The sequence below is a fragment of the Panthera uncia genome (assembly GCF_023721935.1).
Source record: "Panthera uncia isolate 11264 chromosome A3 unlocalized genomic scaffold, Puncia_PCG_1.0 HiC_scaffold_12, whole genome shotgun sequence".
Taxonomy (NCBI): Eukaryota; Metazoa; Chordata; class Mammalia; order Carnivora; family Felidae; genus Panthera; species Panthera uncia.
Window position 1 is genome coordinate 21,691,039 of NW_026057579.1, and position 19,413 is coordinate 21,710,451.

General features: G+C 51.2%; 1 protein-coding gene across 1 annotated transcript in view; it reads right to left on the bottom strand.

The window, feature by feature from the left end:
* The window catches only part of LOC125937806 (kelch-like protein 29), a 253,204-nt gene that overhangs the window by 70,283 nt on the left and 163,508 nt on the right, over window positions 1-19,413 (bottom strand). The window contains exon 4 of the mRNA XM_049652729.1: window positions 19,064-19,393. Coding sequence (XP_049508686.1) covers window positions 19,064-19,393 — 330 coding nt within the window. The remainder of the gene's footprint in view (window positions 1-19,063; window positions 19,394-19,413) is intronic.

The window sequence follows — 19,413 nt, forward strand, 5'->3', positions numbered from 1 at the left end:
CATGCTCCAGAACACTCTTCTCCTTTCATTTACAGTGACATAAAGAGGAGCAGAGATGGCAGCAAAGAGAATTTCCTTCCGAATTAAAGTCAGCGAGAGGAGGGGAGCAGTTAGGGCTCAGAGCTTTTATTTGTCTTGCGTGGTTGTTGGATGTAAAGAATTTCCTTGATAGCTCTCTGCGTTTGATTAAGAGCCTTCTGCAAGAGGTATAACCGGCAGAATCTGTCCATTCCCATTTTCCGACTCCAGCCACAGTAGAAGTCTCACCCTAAATTCATATGCCCGTGTCTCTGTCTGCAGACACCCAACACTTGTTAAGCGATGCACCAGGTCCCTCCCAGCGGTGGGACCGCTGCTGTAGGGTGGGAGAGAGACATGGGAGCACCTGGCTTCTGGCTTTACTTGTCCTCTGGAACTTTGCCAAATTGGAGTCCACACGTCCCAGGAAGCAGGCATGTGGTCATTAGAAAGCTTGTGGAAACATTTTTTGACACGGAGGAGAAAGGTGTGACGGCATTTCATTTCAACTCAGCAGAGAGGTCAGCAGGCCATCCTGCTCCTGGATTAAACTCAAGAGCATCGAGAGCGTCCTTTGAGAAAACCCAGCCCCACTCAGGCGGTCTTCTTTAAGGAGGTGCTAGGATGAGATACTTTCGTGGAGCGCGGTAGTTCCCAAGCACACCGCCACAAATTACCACAGATCGGGGGCTTAAATGAAAGGAATTTATTCTCTCTCAGTTCTGGAGGCCAGGAATCCAAAATCAAGGGGCCGGCAGGCCATGCTTTCTCTGAAGGCTCTAGGGAAGAGTCCTTTCTTAATCTCTGCCAGCTTCTGGTGGCCGCGAGTGGTCCTGGTTTGTGGCTGCATCACTCTGATCTCTGTGTGTCAACCTTCCCTCTGTTTTCTCTTAAAAGGATCCTCCTTGTCATTGGACTGAGGGCCACTCTGATCCAGGAAGATCTCGCCTTGAGAACCTTACCTTAGTTACATCTGCAAAGACCCTATTTCCAAACAAGGTCACATTTGGAGGTTCTGGGTGGACCTATATTTTGGGAGGGGGCACTATTTAACCCACTAAATGGAGTGTCCCTGAAATAAAATCCTGCCTGTCTAACCATGCTTTCTCATGGATTCACATGTTTTATTTTATTTTGTAAAAGTTTATTTATTTATTTTGAGAGAGCAGGAGTAGGGGAGGGGCGGAGAGAGAGGGAGAGAGAGAGAGAATCCCAAGCAGGCTCTGCATTGACAGCACGGAGCCCAGTGTGGGGCTTGAACCCACGAACTTCAAGATCATGACCTAAGCCGAAATCAAGAGTTGGACCCTTAACTGACTGAGCTTAACCCAGGTGCCCCATGGAGTCAAATGTTTTAAAGAAGAGATGGGTTTCTTTGGAGGAGGCCTGTCTTAAAAAAGATAGCTCAAATCTCTGCCTTGGAGGGCTGGAGGTGCTGGGAAATCTTAGCAAGTTCACAAATGATCGTAGTATGGGGTTGGGGCACAGAACCCAGACCTCGCAACCGTGTCCTCAGTCCACATTAGTGACCGGCAGCCTCAGAAGTCTCTGTGGGGCAGGGCAGCCTCTGGTAGCTGAGAAAGCAGCTGCCAGCCCCCCTCGAGCCCCCCAACACACCACCCTGAATTGTAGGCACCTCTAGACCTTTCCACCTCCACCCTGCACTATCCCTCCTGGCTCAGCGTTGGGGTTCAGCAATGTTAAATAACAATAATAATAATAACACATCTGAGTATGACGCTTTAATAGCCAATCTGTCATTTCCCTACTTTATTTCTGAGATTTTAAGAACTGTGCCCTTCCTGCACAAAACATCAGGGTGCATTTATATTAAAAATGAAACTAATTAAAATGTTTGAAAACCATAAACCACACCACCATAAAACAGCAGCAGCCCTATTTTTCCAGTCTAAAAAGATTTTTCTTCCTCGTTTGTGGCTTGTCCTGATGATCCAGCTACTGTAGTTGGGAGGCACTGGAGGTGGGAGCTTGGAGGCCGTGGTGTTCACTTTGAGCAAGACCTCTGGTTTCCTGACTCGGGCGTGGCATCCGAAGGAAATGCAGGGGGGCAGCAAACTACCTTTAAGTTCATCAGAACTCAACCCACGTATTGAGTGCTTGTGTCTTGGGAGAGTTTTTCAAAGGCTGAACTTGTAGGGTGCACTCCAGAACTTAGGTACAAACACACAGCCACAGTGCTGAGCGGGGTGTGTGTGGCTGCGTTGTGAGGTCCGCTGTCATTCGTCACAAACGGGGTGCCCAGGCTGGGAGGGTTATTCTCCGAGAGGGAAGCTGTGCTCACAGAAGGCCCTGCCGAACCAGCTGGTCCATCAGAACCTTCTCGGTAAACAAAATGTAGACATTTGCTGCATGAATAAATGAGAGAGCATCTGAGCGATGTGCAAAATGCTGGATGGGGTCACGAGGACTAGAAGGACACTAAAAGGCCAGTCGTTTCTACAGGCTGTGCCACAGACAAGAGGTGTCTCACAACCTCGGGGGACCATGGTAGAAACCAGTGAGATGTCATGGTCTAAACGGGCATACTTTGTATTTTTTCAGATGAGCATCCAGTTCTTTAAAAAAATCAGCCCCCAGGAATTTATCTATAAAACAAAATTCACGTTGCATATATTGTTGCCCACAACCCCAGGATTTTCTGAGCACTTCCTGTTTGCCCAGTGATGGGCTAGAGTTTTTACCTGGAGTCTCCCAAATTCATATATGAGTCCTGTACATAAGCAGTGGTGTGACAAGGTCAGATTTGCAGCGATGGGGAGAATGGATGGGAGGGAGAGCAGATGTAGGGGGGAGATGGGCAGGGAGGCTGTCTGTGTCCTCTAAGTGAGATCTGATGGTGTCCTGAAGGTGGACCTGGTGGCAGCGACAGGGATGGGGAAGGAGAGGAGACTCCAGGTGGCTGTGCAACTGGGCAGGTGGGGGGCCGGCCCTGAGCCAGGCGTGCAGGAGAGGAGCAGGTCTGAGGCTGAGGACAGAGAGGTTAATTCTGGGCACTTTATATTTGAGGCTCCCAGGAGGTATCTCATGGCAGGCATCTGGGTAAAAGACTTGGGAGCGAGAAGCTTGGGCTTTGAAGTAAGAAAAGGCAGGGTTCAAATCCCACTTCTACTACATAGGAGCTGGCATGCTGAGCAAACTCCCCAGGCTCCCTGGGACTCAGTTTCCTCATGTGCAAAATGGGGATAATTGTAGGCTTACTACACGGGGCTATTGTAAGAACTGAGACAAAACATGTAAAGCTCTTGGAGTGGTGCCTGGACCTCCACAAATGCTTTAAAAAGCAAAAACAAAATAAAAGAAGTACAACAGCACAACTATCACTATAAACACCAACAAACAGAATGTGGCTTGGAGCCCAGGGCTGTTCAAGGCACCGGCTCTGGATTTGAGATCATCAAATAGAGGAGATGATTTTCGTTTCAAGGAGGCATTGTAATTGCTTTGCAAAATGCCTTACTTTGGGATCCTTTTAATCAGTGAGGAGCTACATGCATTTCAAATACATATTTAATGTCTTTGTAGGCTATTGACTCTGATCACTGAGATGCCACACAAAGAACAAGAAGCCATCACGGAACTTCTCTGAAATGAGAATATTTGACCATGAAAAGGGGAATGTGATTTTCAGAAGTGCATAGCTATTTTCTAAAATTTTTAAATGTTTATTTATTTTTCAGAGAGAGAGAGAGAGAGAGAACGAGCAGGGGAGGGTCAGAGAGAGAGGGAGACACAGAATCCAAAGTGGGCTGCAGGCTTTGAGCTGTCAGCACAGAACCTGATGCGGGGCTCAAACCCACAAACCATGAGATCATGACCTGAGCCGAAGTCAAATGCTTAACTGACTGAGCCACCCAGAGTGCACAGCTATTTTTTTTTTTTTTAAGTAAAGCAAGTGATTTCCATGACTACACCGTTTTCTACCCACAATACAATTGGATAAGTCAACACTTATTTCCTAAGCACATAGCAGGCAAGTGTGAGGTTCTCCCAATATGAAGCCTGAGACAGGATCTTATGTCTCAAGGACCCACATTCTGCAAGGAGGGAAACAGATACAGAGGAGAAGGCTGCACAATGAAGGCCAGGTAATAATAGCAATAGATCATGCTTACAGAGCGTCTCCTAGACACCAGAAACTGCTGGAAGTGCTTTGGGATATTAATTTATTTAATCTCCCCCACAACCCAATTAATAGATAGTACTATTATCCCGTTTCATAGAGGAGGAAGCCAGGCTCTGAGAGGGGAAGTAACTTGCTAAAGGTCACACAGCTAGAAGGTAGAAGAATCAGGATTTGAACTTGGCAGTTCAAACCTGGAGTCTGGGCTCCCAGTGCCGTCACTGTGCAGGCCAGGATGTATGTGAAATACTTACATCTGATGTGCAATGGGTTTCCCTAGCATGACTGATCACTGACTGTGGTTGGCCAACCAATGATCACTTTTGCCCTCCTCAAAACCACCAAACCTTTGGCCATGACTGCCCCCTCACACTGCAGGCCCTTACCCCCCCTCTCCAGTCACCCCTGCCCCGCTTTCTGACCGGTCATATTTGAAATCGTGAAACAACACCTCTACTGACCAGCTGCCTCAGAACCGCCCACAAGGTTGGCAGTGGTCACAGAATTTCTTCGGCCCCCGGAGTCCCCAGACAGGGCGGGGTCAGGTGTCGGGCCTTCTGAACAGTTCATGCCAGAGACTCGGGACGAGGGTTCACTGGCTCTGCCCATATCCACACGTGGGGCAAAGACTTGGAGCTTCCTCCCCTACTCTGTTCTGAGTCAAATTCTTGGCTTTGGCAACAAAACACAGAACTGGGTCCCAGCCAGGAAGCCCTATTTATCTTTCATAGGACCAGGAGACACCAGGGGTCTGAGGTAAAGGGTAGGCACGGCACCACAGCAGGTGATGGGACCTTCAGGTGGCAGAGCAGGACCGAGAAGCCCACTGGAGATGGGTGTTTCCAACCAAGGCTCGTTCCATGACGCCCGAAGCTGTCGATGCCTGACCCGCTGCCTGAATGTGGGTGCACCGGTGCTCCAGACTTCGCCGCCAAGGGAACCAGAGGTGGGCGTGAGTGGTGGTGGCATGGCTGCTGCTGACTCAGTGATGCCACCAGAGCCCCCCTGCAAGGGACACAGACTGTCTGGACTTGGAAAGATTCTTCAAGAAACAACCTAGAGTCTAGTGCTGGAGGTGGCAGTTACTAATTTCTTCTGGGAGGAAGAACGTGTTTGGAAGCGTAATGCTCATCTTCCGGAAACGTTTGGACCTGCCAGGTGCAGACTTTCCCCCCAGCCGTGTGAGCTGTCGGATCAATGGGGCCCCATCAGCCTGGTGAGGGAACTGCTGGGACCTCAAAAATGGATAATCCCGAATTCTGAGCACCAGTTTCTTCCTCAATTATTTACAAGGAACACGATGTGATGCAATGGAACCCAATTCATAACGCCTTTTTAATGCCTTTCTAACACAATATTCCCTCCTAATCTAGCAGATGACAAGTTACCACCATTGAATTCCCATTAATATGAATTATGGGGACAATATATTTTGCCCAATATCCTCTCCTCAGCCTAATATCGTGGGGGAATAAAATCACACCCTCAGCAGATTCCTGATGTGGGAGGTGATGGCGGCACGGAGTCTGTCTGCTCCGCTCCCGGCCGGGGCGAGGCTCCCGTGCAGGGAGGACGGTTGGCGAGGCCCTGGAGCTCAGTCAGGGGCAGCTGCAGAGGCTCTGACCCTTCCTCCTCCACGGCCTTCTTCTCAGGATCCCGCTCCTCTTCGGCCCGCGGCAGGCCTGTGCCCCACGCTACGGCAGCATCCTGAGGAGGAAGCGAGTGTCCTCCCCTGCCTGGGGCTGGGGGACGCGTGCCTGGGCACCGCGTCGCCTCACTGAGCCCTGAGGAGGACGTTCATGGCACCTGCCTCGTACACTCACGGGACGCCGGGGGCTAGGGCAGGCAAAGTCACTCAGAGCCCTGGCTGGCTCACAGTGAGGACTCGGTAAGCCCTGGTGTTGGTGATGCTGATGGGGGTGGTGGTGGCAAGCCCCAGGACGTGGGTAGGGTCTCGGCTGGCAGGTGGCTCTAAGTCGCTTCCTCAAATGGCCTCTGAGAGCACAGGGTTAGCATGCACACCTGTGCGGGGGGCGGGGGGGGCTCCACGTCTCTAGCCTGGAGTACCCTGGCTGCTGGTGAGATTTATAACTGCCACTGAGCACAGCCCAGAAGAGGCTTTACCCACAGCCCCGGCTCCTGGGGATGCCAGAGAAAATGAGCACACTTGCGCCCACCAGTGTCTCCTGCACCTGCCAGGAGCCCTCTCCATCAAGCGCCTGGCCTTCCCACTGTGCCTGGTAGGAACCTAGCCGCAGGGCTGCCCCAGAGCCCGCGGGGCTGCTGCAGATGGGAGAGGAGTTCGTGGCAGAGCTGAGCACCTTCCCGACGCAGTCAGGCTGCCGCGTGCACCATGGTGGGCATCCCTCAGTGACACCAACCCCGCGACCCCCCAGGCAGCCCCTCCCCCGCCCACTTCTTAGGACTTCCTCCTCACATTCTCACCAAGCCCCTGCCGGTGTGCATTTGACCTCTGTGCTGGCCACTGTGATAGGCAATCCTTTTTCTCTTTTATGGGAAATTACTTGGTGCCTCAGCTCTCTGCCTGAATTTACAGGGATATCTCCTCTCTCTTTTGACGGCGGGGCATTTATTTATTTTTAATTTCTTCTCATTGTAAAATACATGTGATATGCAATTTGCCATTTTTACCATTTTTAAGTGTACGATTCAGCGGTGTTTGTTACATTCCCAATGCCTTACAGCCACAGCCACTGTTCATTTCCAAAACTTTTTAATCCCCCCCAACAGAAACCCTGTACCCATTCAGCAGTAGCACCCCACCTCGGCCCCTCCACTCAGCCCCTGGTGACCTCCAACCTACTTTCTGTCTCTGACCTCAGCACAGCCCAGGGAAGGGGCCTGCCTGGAGCCAGCTTACAGGTAAGGGAACTGCATCTCGAAACCTTGAGTGCCCACGTTGAGGTCACCCAGACAGTGACATGTGGACACGGGCCTTGACCCCGGTCTCTTGACCCCAGCCTGCCCCCGCTAGTAATGAAACCCATAATAAATAGTCGCGTTTTCGTTCTCCTCTCTGTTCCCCTAGAGCAGTGCTGAGGTCACAGAGAAGACAGGGACAAGTCATGGCTGCTTCAAGCCCGTCTGTTGTCAGGGGTCAGCCCACGATTCTCCGGTATCCCCATTCCCCAGCCCAGGTGGAAATCTACCAAGATGAAGGAGCTGACCCCTTTTACTTAGGTCTTGCCCCAAGCCCACCAGGGTCGTACCTGTGGGCAGTTGTGACGGCCTAGAATGCCCTCCTGGAACGGAACAAGCCAAAGTAGCCTGGAAGCAGCCAAAAAAAAGCTAAAGTAGACAGCAGCTGTGTACTGTGTCCCAGACCAAAACAAGAAACCCTGCTTGGCCTCAAGACTCAACCATCCCTAATGTCCTGAAGCTGAGCCGAGTCTGACCGCACACATGGCTTGGATGGCAAGGAAAGGTCAGCTGACCAGAGAGAATTAAATGAACAGAACTGTGGCCGGGCCTCTAGGAGGTTTGGGGCTGGGCCACGAAATCCCACACGTGCTTTGGTCTTAGCATTGGTGGTTGTTTCAGATTGCTGAACAAAACTGTTCCAGTGGGGAGCCTGCAGCTATCTCTTCAGGAGACGTGGTGAACACTGGGGAAAGATGTTCACAGCAAGATGTTCAGCGAGCTGCTCATTCAAGAAATCTCACCGAACGTGGTTCTGGGCGCGGCCCATCCAGAGCTCCGTGCCTTGCTCTGCAGCTAGACTGCCCAGGGAGGGATGCGGCCCAGCCTGCTGAGTGAGCTCAGCCAATTCCCTCAGCTTTTCTTTCTCAACTCTAATGGTGGTAACAGCAGCTACCTCCGAGGACTATACAAGTTAAGGTTGGGAAGGTGGTTAGAAGAGTGCCTGGAAGAAAATAATTACTCTGCGAGCACCTTAAATGAAACAACCAAATGTAAAAAGCTGCTGAGAATTACAGGCGAATGGTAACGAGTCCCAAGAAAATACTAATCAATGGAGAAAAAGTACTAATGCTGAATACATGCTAATATTTGTGATCCTGTAAGACCAAACACTTAGGGAGACATGGGAAGGGGCACAGGACTCAGGGCAAAGGCCTTGATATGTTAGATCTGTCCTGCCATCCAGGCTTCATTATCTGGTCCCATCCACAAGCCCATGAAGGCTTCCTTCTGGCTCATGCGGGTCCTGTCTTCATCATCCGCATCATGGGCATCCACTGAAATTACTCATTGTTTGAACGCTGATCCGCCCCTTTGTAGAGATGTCAAAGGCATTCATCCTCTGTCGACCCCAGCAATAGGGGCTAAATAAATGAGTAAAGAATTATATGCAAAATTCATTCATTCTGTCCTTACACACTTACTGAGAACCTCTATATGCTCGGCATCATATGAAGCCTATTCTATGGAGTTCACTGCCTAATAAAGATACAAATGCATAAGTGAATAAGTACATATAGTTTAGGCATTACATAAGGACATAGACAGAAGTGTTACGGGAACAAGAGAAATAACAGCAATTGTTTTTCCATCCAGAGGTGGCAACATTTGGGCTGTCACTTGTTGGATGAACAGGAGTGTTTTCTGGGTGGGCAAGAGTGAGTGGCAAGTGCAAAGGCCCCGGGGCATGAGAATTCTTTATATGTCTGGGAATTGTGGCTGAAGTAGGTGGCAGGGGTGAACTCTCAAGTGACCCATGGTTCAGGCACTCAGTGTGTTGGTGGATTTCCCTCAGCCGGAAACGTGGCCCCACGAAAACACAGGAGCATGGCGATAGTAGTCTATGTCCCGGTGTTGGCATTTAGGGAAGCAATGGATAGCAGAACCCCTGTAGATAGCAGGGAGTGCTGAAATGAATGAATAACAGGTAGAGGGCACTCACAAAGGTCACTGCAGCTGTTTTTGGCAAGTCAACGTGCCAGGTGAGGTCTGGGAGATGGATGAAGGCACCCATAGCTGTCATCAGGGAGCCATCCGTGCAACGGAGGCAGTTGTGCTTTGTTTATTTTTTATTCAACTGTGAAATGTATTAGCTCACATATCAAGAAGCCCAGAGGCAGACAGCAATGCAACATTAGGGCTCTGGTTCCATATATCCGGAATTCTCTTGTGTTTTTCTATTCTGTCTATTCTATTTCTATCCCATGTTGGTTTCATCCTCAGGTCTGTAGCATGATGGTTCAAGGCATCATGTCCAGATATGGCAATAGAGAGGAAGAAAGATGGCCTTCTTCTTGTGACTCTTTAGAAGGAAAAAAACTTTCCCCAAAGCCTCTGGACAGTATTACTCTCATGTTCCATGGCTATAAGTGGGTCACATGACCCTTCCTAAACCCATGATGACCAGGGGGAAGGGGATCACCAACACCTGGCTTAGAACCATCACAATTCCAGTAAGGCCTAGGGTTCAATTTCCCCAAAGCATGAGAGGTGGTAGATACCTGACCAGAACTGAGGTTCTGGTAGGAAGGAAGAGGGAAAGAAAATGGACATCAGGTAGACAGCCAGCAACACCCTTACAGACCTCGAAGGTCATTCTGACAGGCCTGGCGAGGTTCTCCACGTCCTGCGCTGGCACGATGACAGCTACCTGTTCACTTGCAGGCTTGGCCATTCTACCTCCTTATTCCTCCCCCTCTACCCTACCTTCTAGCCTTAGGGCCACTTCTAACCTGATGAAGGAATTCTTTAAGTAGCAGGTCAAGAATCTGAAATCATGTTCAGTGCCACTGTGGTGTGGAGTTGGGTTTCTTTTAACCTAGAAAAAGGCTACCCTGTGTTCAGAAGCTTTCTGTGCTGCCAGAGGAGCTCACCCAAGGTAACCTCAAGGCAGATGCTGTTCTAGAATCGCAAAGAGGATCACAGAAGAGTTAGAGCTGGGGCCTGGTGCACCGGGCAGAGCTGGGTAAATCTTCTCTTGACTAGAGACAGAGGCCTCAGCATGGGAGTCCCCTGGTCTACACCTGACAGCCAGCTGGAAGCAGACTGGCCTAGGATGGCTGTCCATGAAGCTGGCCTCATGAGTCTGTCTTTCTATTTCAGCTTACCCTCAGTCATTTAAATCCGGGTTTTTAAAATAAAGAGGTCAACTCCAAAAGGATGAGTGATTGGGATCCTTTCAACTCTCCTTGGTTCCTCAAGACCAGCCTCTTGGCCATGGGGAGTCCCTTGGGCTTTGATTCCTCCCCACTCCAGGTGTGAGGGACTCCCTCTAGCACCCCTGCTCTGTCTGGGCAGGTGAGGAGCCTTGCTTTCTGACAGCCCAAGGAGTGGCCTATGGGGAAGCCCTTGTGGCTTCTAAGGGTGAAAGAGGATAGGAGTAGGGGGTAGGGACAGCAAGCTTAACCAAAATGCCTTGGCTCAAAAGTAGGTCTAATGACACTTCTCCGAAGAAGACATCCAGATGGCTAACTGACACATGAAAAAATGCTCAACATCACTCATCATCAGGGAAATACAAATCAAAACCACAATGAGATACCACCTCACACTTGTCAGAATGGCTAACATTAACAACTCAGGCAACAACAGATATTGGCGAGGATGTGGAGAAAGAGGGTCTCTTTTGCACTGCTGGTGGGAATGCAAACTGCTGCAGCCACTCTGGAAAACTGTATGGAGGTTCCTCAAAAAATTGAAAATAGAACTACTCTGCAACCCAGCAATTGCACTACTAGGTATTTACCTAAGGGATACAGGTGTGCTGTTTCAAAGGGGCACATGCACCCCAATGTTTATAGCAGCACTATCGATGATAGCCAAAGTATGGAAAGAGCCCAAATGTCCAACAATGGATGAATGAATAAAGAAGATGTGGTGTGTATATATATATATATATATATATATATATATATACACACAATGGAGCATTACTCAGCAATCAAAAAGGATGAAACCTTGCCATTTGCAACCATGTGGATGGGACTGGAGGGTATTATGCTAAGTGAAATAGAGGAAGACAAATGTCATATGATTTCACTCATATGAGAAATTTAAGAAACAACAGTTAGAACACAAGGGAAGGGAAGCAAAAATAATATAAAAACAGGGAGGCAGGCAAAACATAAGAGACTCTTAAATATGGAGAACAGAGGGTTACTGGAGGGGTGGTGGGAGGGGGAAGGGGCTAAATGGGTAAGAGGCATTAAGGAATCTACTCCTGAAATCATTGTTGCACTATATGCTAAGTTGGATGTAAATTAAATAAATAAAATAAAAATAAATAAAAAACTAGAGCACAAATCATAAATGTAAAAAAAAAAAAAAAAAGAAGTAGATCTAATGAGAACCCCATGTGGGTACTAAAGAGTGTTTTCCTTAAGGGACCATGGCAGCCAGCAGCCAGGAGTTTAAGTCCAGGCAGGGAGGTGCTGACCACTGGCCCTCTGCTATCAGTGTGCACCTTGTCCAGCCCCAAGGACTTCTCTCGTGGTGCCAGAGGGTCTGATGTGTTCATCCATCTCCAGTAAGAGGCAGGAGAGAGGAGGCTGGGACCACAGGGCTCCCACCCCGTCAATACATGTGCCAGCAGCCTCTGAATGTACGCTGATGCTCTGCTGAGTGCGTAGGGCCCTTATTTTCCAGAGGAAAATGAGGTTTCTTGCCTACGGGTTCTACAGAGGCAAATTCAGGATGCAAATGAACATGACTAGTGGAGACGGTAGCCAGAGAAGCACAGAGTTCTCCTGAGCCTTCATTTCAGGGCAGCGAACGGGGCGCTGAAACCGATTGATAATCTGTCACGTTACATCAGTTTAGCTCTGCGGGGACTTTGCAGTGACTCTTCTCGATGGCATTATGCTTTGGGAGGGCTCAAGCCAATTTGGTGGCCTGTGTCATGGAAGTGAGTAACATGGGGACAGGGTCAGTCTGGGTTTGGAGAAAATCCTCCTGCCTGAAATTGAACGAGAGCTTCAGATGCTGATGGGGAACAAATGATACCAAGGGGTGTTGAGCTCTCGTTTTTCTGTTTATTTCCCCAAGTTATTTTTAGCATTGCAGACAGTTCCCAGTTAACAAATGGGTTGGGTTCTGAAAGTTCATTTGTAATTTGGCTGTTTAGATTTTGGAACATACTTTCCCTATAAAAAACAATGTTATAAACGGTGATGAGACTCCCAGGCTAGTTCTCCAAAGCCTATTTAACCCATAATGTAGCTAAAATACTGTCCTTTTGCTATGAAAAAAATGTTTAATTGCAACATGAGTAATTAAGTAAAACAGGGAAAACCATTAAAAGTGAATAAGAAGTAGATTTATGTTCATCTTGAATGACGCTGTTCGCAGAAAACCTAATTTAATTTAAGAAGAGGCCTTTCCAAGGGCTTTTTGGGAAATTGCATGGGATTTAGCCTATTAGGGAGAAAGAGCCGTGGGGCTGTCCAATTTTCGGCTCCTGAACATTTGCACCACATAACTGGCTCCCTTTCCTGATTTCAGGCTCGTCAGAAAGTCTTCTGTTGAGAATCTGTTTCCCATGCGGATTCTCACAGGGAGAAATTCACTGGTCAAAACTCACAAAGGTGGTCTCCTCGGGGTGGTTTTTTAACACTCTTAGTCACAGGTCAGCCTCTATCTGTGAGAATATCCTGGGAACGGCTGTGCCCCAGTCCCACCAACTTTGGGGCAGTGACGGGATCACGTGAGGGCCAAGTCCCAGCCAGCCATGGGTTCTTAAGGTAAATGCACCCTGTGAGGTTCCCTGGCGGCCAGCTGCCCCTCCTTCTCTCTGGCAACACAATCCTTGTTGGGCCCTTCTTTCAGACCTCACTAGGCAGCTCTTGGTGTGGATGGGATGTGTGTAGCCCCAGTGTGTTTACATTATGCAGGTCCCATATTGATTTCCTGCACCAGGCCATGTAGAGGAGAGTAACAGATTGACCTGTCCTTTCTGCCTAAGGCATGTGAGCCGTGGCTTTGAGCAAGTGTGCTGGAAAGCCTGGAGGTATGTTGCAGAAATGACCACAAATGCTTCCCATCCTTATGTGTCTGCCCCTTTGCAACACGGTGCTGTCGAGAGCCAGGGTCTCTCTGCCCACTCCTGGAATCTGGCTTGGCCGTGAGACTTCTTGCGCTAGCGGGATTTCAGCAAACGTGCCTCAAGCAGAGCTTACAAAAGCCCTCGTGCATGGAGTCTTGCCCCCTTGCTGCTCTTGGAAGCCTGAGTCCACCACGTGGACAAGCCCCAGCTAGCTGGATAGAGGATGGCAGGCCACACGGAGGGGGACTGAGACTCCCTGGCTGATGGGCTTCGAAGCACAGATGTGTGGGTGAGGCCAACCCCGACCAGCCACCCTGAGCCAACCTGCAGCTGACCGCATACAAATGAGAGAGTCAGCCCAGACCAGAACCGACAGCCAGCTCACAGAACTGTGAAGGTTTAAGCCACCAAGTTTTTGAATGATTGTTCTGTAGCAAAAGCTAACCTAGGTGGTTTACCCCTTACAAATGCGGTAGAATGCAGAGTGTTCTCCCTTCTTTTTTGCCCCTTTAGTCACAAATTTGAGTTCAAGCCACTCCGGTCCGCCTTCCCTGGACTGTAGGTTTTGAAATGGATGCTTTGGAAATCAGGGCATTTTTCAACTGTACACATTTCATGACTGACAGATGGGTTTGAAGTCAATGAAGATACAATCCAAACCGTGGCGGCACCTCAAAGTGCAGGCAAAACCCATCAGCTCGGCACGAACATGCACAAGCTGCCTCAAGACGCGTGATCAGTGCCTGATAATTTATCACGAGGGAAATCACAAATTCTCATTCACGGAGCAAGAACAGGCTTCTGGATAAAATCACGCACAGTCTGGAAATTCACCACAAAGGGGACTGGAGGGATTCTCCCAACCAGTGTGAATACAAGAGTAGAGGGTGGTCTGCTTCTCATTCTGTAGCTGTGCAAAAGCGTCCTTATCCATTTGTGGACACCGGAGCCACACGAGGGGAGGGGCCCGCCAGGCAGGGCTTTGAGGTCATTCACATGATTCCCCACAGAAATCCCAGATCATCTCCCCCACGCAGGGCATCTCTCCAGAGAGTTTAGAGGGTACGAGGAAGACGCTGTTGCCGGGGCCGTCTCTCTGATGACATATATCCACCCTAAAAGTGGTGGCTCATAAATGTAAAAAATCTGGGTGTTTGGCGCTCAGAGGATGGAGCCTACAGACCTCACGGCCCCTTTCGGTTTTCCTCAGGCCTCTGACACAGGCTATGTCTCTCTCTTCCCAGCCCAGATTTATTTTCAAGGGCTTAGCTCCACGGAACGATGGGAATGTTTCAGCACGAGTGCTCCTGACCACAAGGAAAAAAAGCCCCCAACACATTTCACAGGCATCAGCCAGGATTCTGCAACGTCCGTTCTTTCAAGAACGAAATTGCATTTTATGAAGCTGTCCCTTTTCTGTTTCATCTGTCAGGCAGGTTTGCTGAGAATAATTTAAATTTCATGCAGCAGCAACTGCAGGACAGTGGAGTTTCCTTTCCGCCCCACGAACAGGCCTGGCCCGGGAGTCATGGTCCAGCTTCTCAGCTCCGCCTTCCTGACCCCGCCGCAGGGGGCTTGACCGCCCTGAAGCCCAGAGTGGCAGCGGTGGGCCAGGAACAGGGCTGTCCAAGCTCTCGGTGACTTCATGCTGCCACAGTCAGGGGGAGGGGACGGTCCAGAGAGGGTCCTGCCAGCACCAACTGCCTGGGAGCCGGGTTTACCCGAATAGGACAGATACTTGTCTGACCCAATCTCTGATTTAGCTTTTTAAAATGACTTAACCAATCCCCACACCATCTTTGCGAGGAAGACCCTATGATTGTTCCCATTTTATAGACAAAGAAACTGAGGTTCAGAGACATACTCATCTCCTGGGAGGCAGAGGTCAGATTCAAACCCAGTTCTGCCATGGTTCGACAGCTTGAAGCCCTCACTAGCTGTACGATAGAGAGTCGACAAAATCTTCGGGCTAAATTTTCCTACCTGACCCAAAAAGTAAATATGCCCATTTTCTTGCACATTGGTATCTGCTGTTGAGGAGGTGGATGGAGGGATGGGAAAAGTTACCGTAACAATGCCACAGTAACGGTTACCATGGAGAACGCACTGTGCCAGGCGGCCTGGGGAAAGGAGGCAGCCCAGGTGGTCCATTTCTCACTCACTGGGGGCCCTTGGCAAGTCTTGTTTTCTCTGAGCCTCATTCTTCTGACAGGCAAAATAGAGAGGCTGGAGGGCACGGTCACTATGTTCCTCTGAGGCTCTGGGGACTTGTGGGCGTGTGTGTGTGTGTGTGTGTGTGTGTGTGTGTGTGTCTGTGTGTGTGTCATTTGGTCATGCCCTCCCCTACCTCAATGGCCCAGAATCTGTGCTTGTCCAACTGGCCTTTCATCAAAGACCAGCTAGAAATCCTCAGGTCACAGAAAAACGAAGAAACATAAAACTCAACTCAGGCCTAAGGCAGCGGTGACAGAAAGAATTGTCATCACCTCACTAACCAGCCCCAGGGCACACAGCCAGCCGTCCCTACCCTGGGGAGCTGAGACGGTCCCCCCATGGCCTGGAAGATGCAGTCCTAGCACTGAGAGTGAGAGGGTGAGCAGGCCCATGGGACTAGGGGCAAGAGAGGGGACAGGCCGTCTCTGCATCGGTGGCGATGGCATCGGATGCCACTGGTGGCCCCCAGCCCCCAGAGAGATGTGACACCTGCTCCATGCCCAGCCTGGGGGGACGCTAAGGCCTGGCAGCACTGACACTTGTCCCCGAGAGTCACCTTGGGGGCCTTTCCCTGAGTCCTTGGGTGTGACCCTGGCCCGCTCGTGGTGCCAGACCCTTCACTGAGGAAGGCATGCCGGTATGTTCAAGCAGCCATCACCACACTCCAGGGCAGCAGGAACACAGGGCGCTGCGCCTGGCTTCCACGCAGCCCCCTCTCTCAGCCACCTTCCACCAGAGTAGGGTCTTGGCCCTGGGTACACACTGGGCTTTCCTTGGAGGAAGGGGTCCCATGGCTGAAAAAGCTTTAAAATCCCTTCACTCCACTGTCAGGCTTACCGGACAATGCTGGCTTCAGGGTTAGTTTGGGGCCCCCTAGATGTCCTCCCTCTAGCTCTTCTTGCTGCCGTGTCCCCTTGGTCATGTCATGCCTCCATGTCACAGATTGGTGTGAACGGTAACCACTCAGAAACACAAGGTGCTTTCCCCGCCTGTGTGGGGCCTACCTCCTGTTTCTTAACTGAAGACCTACTTTTTTCTCTTGGTGAGGTTGGAAATGATCCCTCTTCCTTCCAGGGGCATGTCCTTGTCCCCTAGGCTTTACCTGGGTAATAGTGACAACGGCGGCTGTGGTAAAAACCCCTATACAAGATTTACCACGTACCACTTGGCTCTGTTCTGAGCACTTTATATGTATTTTAACTCACACGATCTTCACAACTCTGGCAGGCAGGTAACACTACCTGTTCCCATTTTATAGGAGCAAGGCACAGAGAGGTTAAGTAACTCATTCAGGGTTGCTCAGCTAACAAGAGATAGGGCAGAATTCAAACCTGGGCACCCTGGCTCCCCAGTCTGTCTTTATCCACAACACTAAGCTGTCTCTGCCAATAACCTCAATGCGAGAGACATTCTCGGGTCACTCAGTCACAGTGTCCAGGCCACAGACTTGTCATATCCTGACCTATGTGTTTGCCAAGGGCAAGTGCTAGCCCTTGGCTACTCAGTAAAGATGCAGCTTGCTGACCAGGGAAACCACAGATACCCCAGTTTGGGCCTGCCTGTCAGTTGATGTGGTGCTGGCATGGGGTTAGACAAATAGGCAGGGAGACAGGCGTCTGGGGGGGCGGGTAGCAGCTTGGCCAGATGGCAGAGAGGCACCGCCATGGCCCAAATTCAGTGACAGTGTTCTGGACAGAAGCTGCCGCTGGCTGCTGTCTTCCTTTTCTGCTGCACACCCCATTCTCCTGAGCACCTCGAAAAATCCCAGATGTAAGCAGGTACCTTTCTTTGACCGGACAAGCCCTTGCAGGTCTGGAGCAGGGCTGGAGATGGTAACAGAGGGGACATGTGCCAAGGAGCTGGCTGTCCCATGGGCATGAACTTTTGGCCCCCTCCCCTATCAATGCAATGCTCCCCAGCTCCCCCAGTTGCTGTTTTCCATCAGAGGCTGGGTTCCTCTCCTCCCATGTGCTGTGGTTTGGGGCCCTGCCAGTCAGGGATGGTGAATATCAAGCTGTTTAGGAGCAAAGCAGGAGCTGTGTGGGCGGGGCAGCCCTGTGTGAGAGGCCCTCACCACTGAGTCCCCTCCAGCTCCCTTGCCTGGAGGGCCAACCCCCTGTCCCTGGTGCAGCCTGACAGCATCCATAAAAAGGCCTCCATCCAGAGAGGGCAGAAATCGTCAAGTGGGCTCCCAGGTCCAGTTTCTCTCTCCCGACCCGGAGCCCCCAGTGGTCAGCTCCAGAAGCTGCCATTGTCCAGATGGCCAACAGCTGGCCTTCTGAGTGGCCGCCAGATGTGGCTGGCAGGGCAGCCGACCGGCTCCACCGGGCAGAGGTCGCTGCATTGGGGAAGTTCTGGGGGCTGGTGCCCAGGGGAGGAATGCGTTTGGCTGGTCTGGGGGCGTCGTGCCCAAATAACTCTCTATCTCCTCTCCTGCATCCAACATTCCTTCCCTCCCCATCTCAGTGGGGAGGTGTTTTCATAACAGGAAAATAAAATCAATAAGGCACTGCAGCAAGATGTCAGTGTGCTCCGAGCTGGCCTCCAATAGCTCCATTGTCTCGGGCCTCCGCTGGGCTCTGGGCCGGCAGCGCTCAGTTATTAATGGGAAGCAGGGCTGAAAGGGAGTTTTGAAAATCACAGAGACAAAGGCACAGCACACCTGGAGTGCAGCTTTCCAACGCCACGGCCACCTCACAATGGCTGCGCCGGGCCTCCCCCGCCTTTAACTTCTCCCGCAACTTTTATGAAAGCAGGGAAGAAAACACTAGACACACACACACACACACACGCACGCACGCACGCACACGCTGGCTCCTGGGAGGCGGCTGTGAATGGCTGGCCGAGGCAAAGGCGGCCTGCAGAGCCCCTGATCCTCCGAGGAAGCAGGATGGCCATAAACAGGCTTCCTGCCACCGGTGCGGGTCCTGGTCCCTGGAAGGTCCTGGCTCCTGAGGGGCTCTGAGCAGCGTGAGGGGGACCAGCTCAGCCTGAAGCCAGGCATGAGACTTGGTGACATTTTCATTTCAGTATCTCAGTCAGTAATGCAGCCTGGTTTCTGCGGTCATTCCCAAGGCTGGAGCCACCTCCAGAAGAGAGGGAATGGCCTGGAGATGATGCCCCTGAAGCTGACTGCTGGGGCCCAAGGCCTGGGCCCCAATGAAGGTCCAGCCTCAGACCAGCTCTCACAGACTTGGTGTATCTCAGTATCCCCAACCATCAGGTGGGGACAAAAGTAGCGATCCACGGGGTTACCTGAGGCTTGGAAGGCACAGTGGATGGGAGAATTCTCAGCAGAGTAGTTACCAAGTAGTAGATTTATGACCGTTTATGCCTTACTGCTGGTGACTACCTTCTTGCAAACCTAAGTCACTGGTGCCCCCGGAGCGGGGGGACTTGCATGGTCTAAAGTCACCTATTTAGGGAATCTTTATTGCCAACTTGGAGTTCACTGTCCCTACACAAATTAAAAAGCACTTTATAAACATGGCATAAGACAACAAATGGCCTCAGCACCTGCTTGTCTTACAAGTTAGTCACAGAGAGAGACTTTACGGCAAACAAAATCATGTGAGCTTTCACTTGAACCGTCGGCTGGCCCAGCCCCAGGGACGCCAATGCTCTGGAGAAGGTGGTGACTGGTGCACAGACCTTCAGGGGAAGCCACGACCCTCTGCTCGGCTCCTGCTGGGAGGGGACACCGGGCTTACCTTGGTGGTGACGGCGGAGGCAGAGCTGGCCACGAGGCTGGTGATGGCCTCACCGCTGCCGGTAGTGCAGGGAGCCGGGGCGGTGGCGGGCGTGGGCAGCCGTGACGGCACCACGGGCAGCGGCAAGAGGCCGGGCCGGGCGCTGAGGCTACTGGCTGAGCCGCCACCGGCCCCCGCGGTGGCGCTGCAGATGCTGGTGGTCCCATGCGTACCGTTGGCGCTCCACTCTCGGCGGTCCCAGCCCACGCGGTAATCTCGTTCGAAGCGGCTGTGGTGCCGGGACATCTTGCTGGGCCGTGGCTGCTCCTCACAGGGGAACAGAGGCCGGACCTGCTGGCACAGAGCGGAGA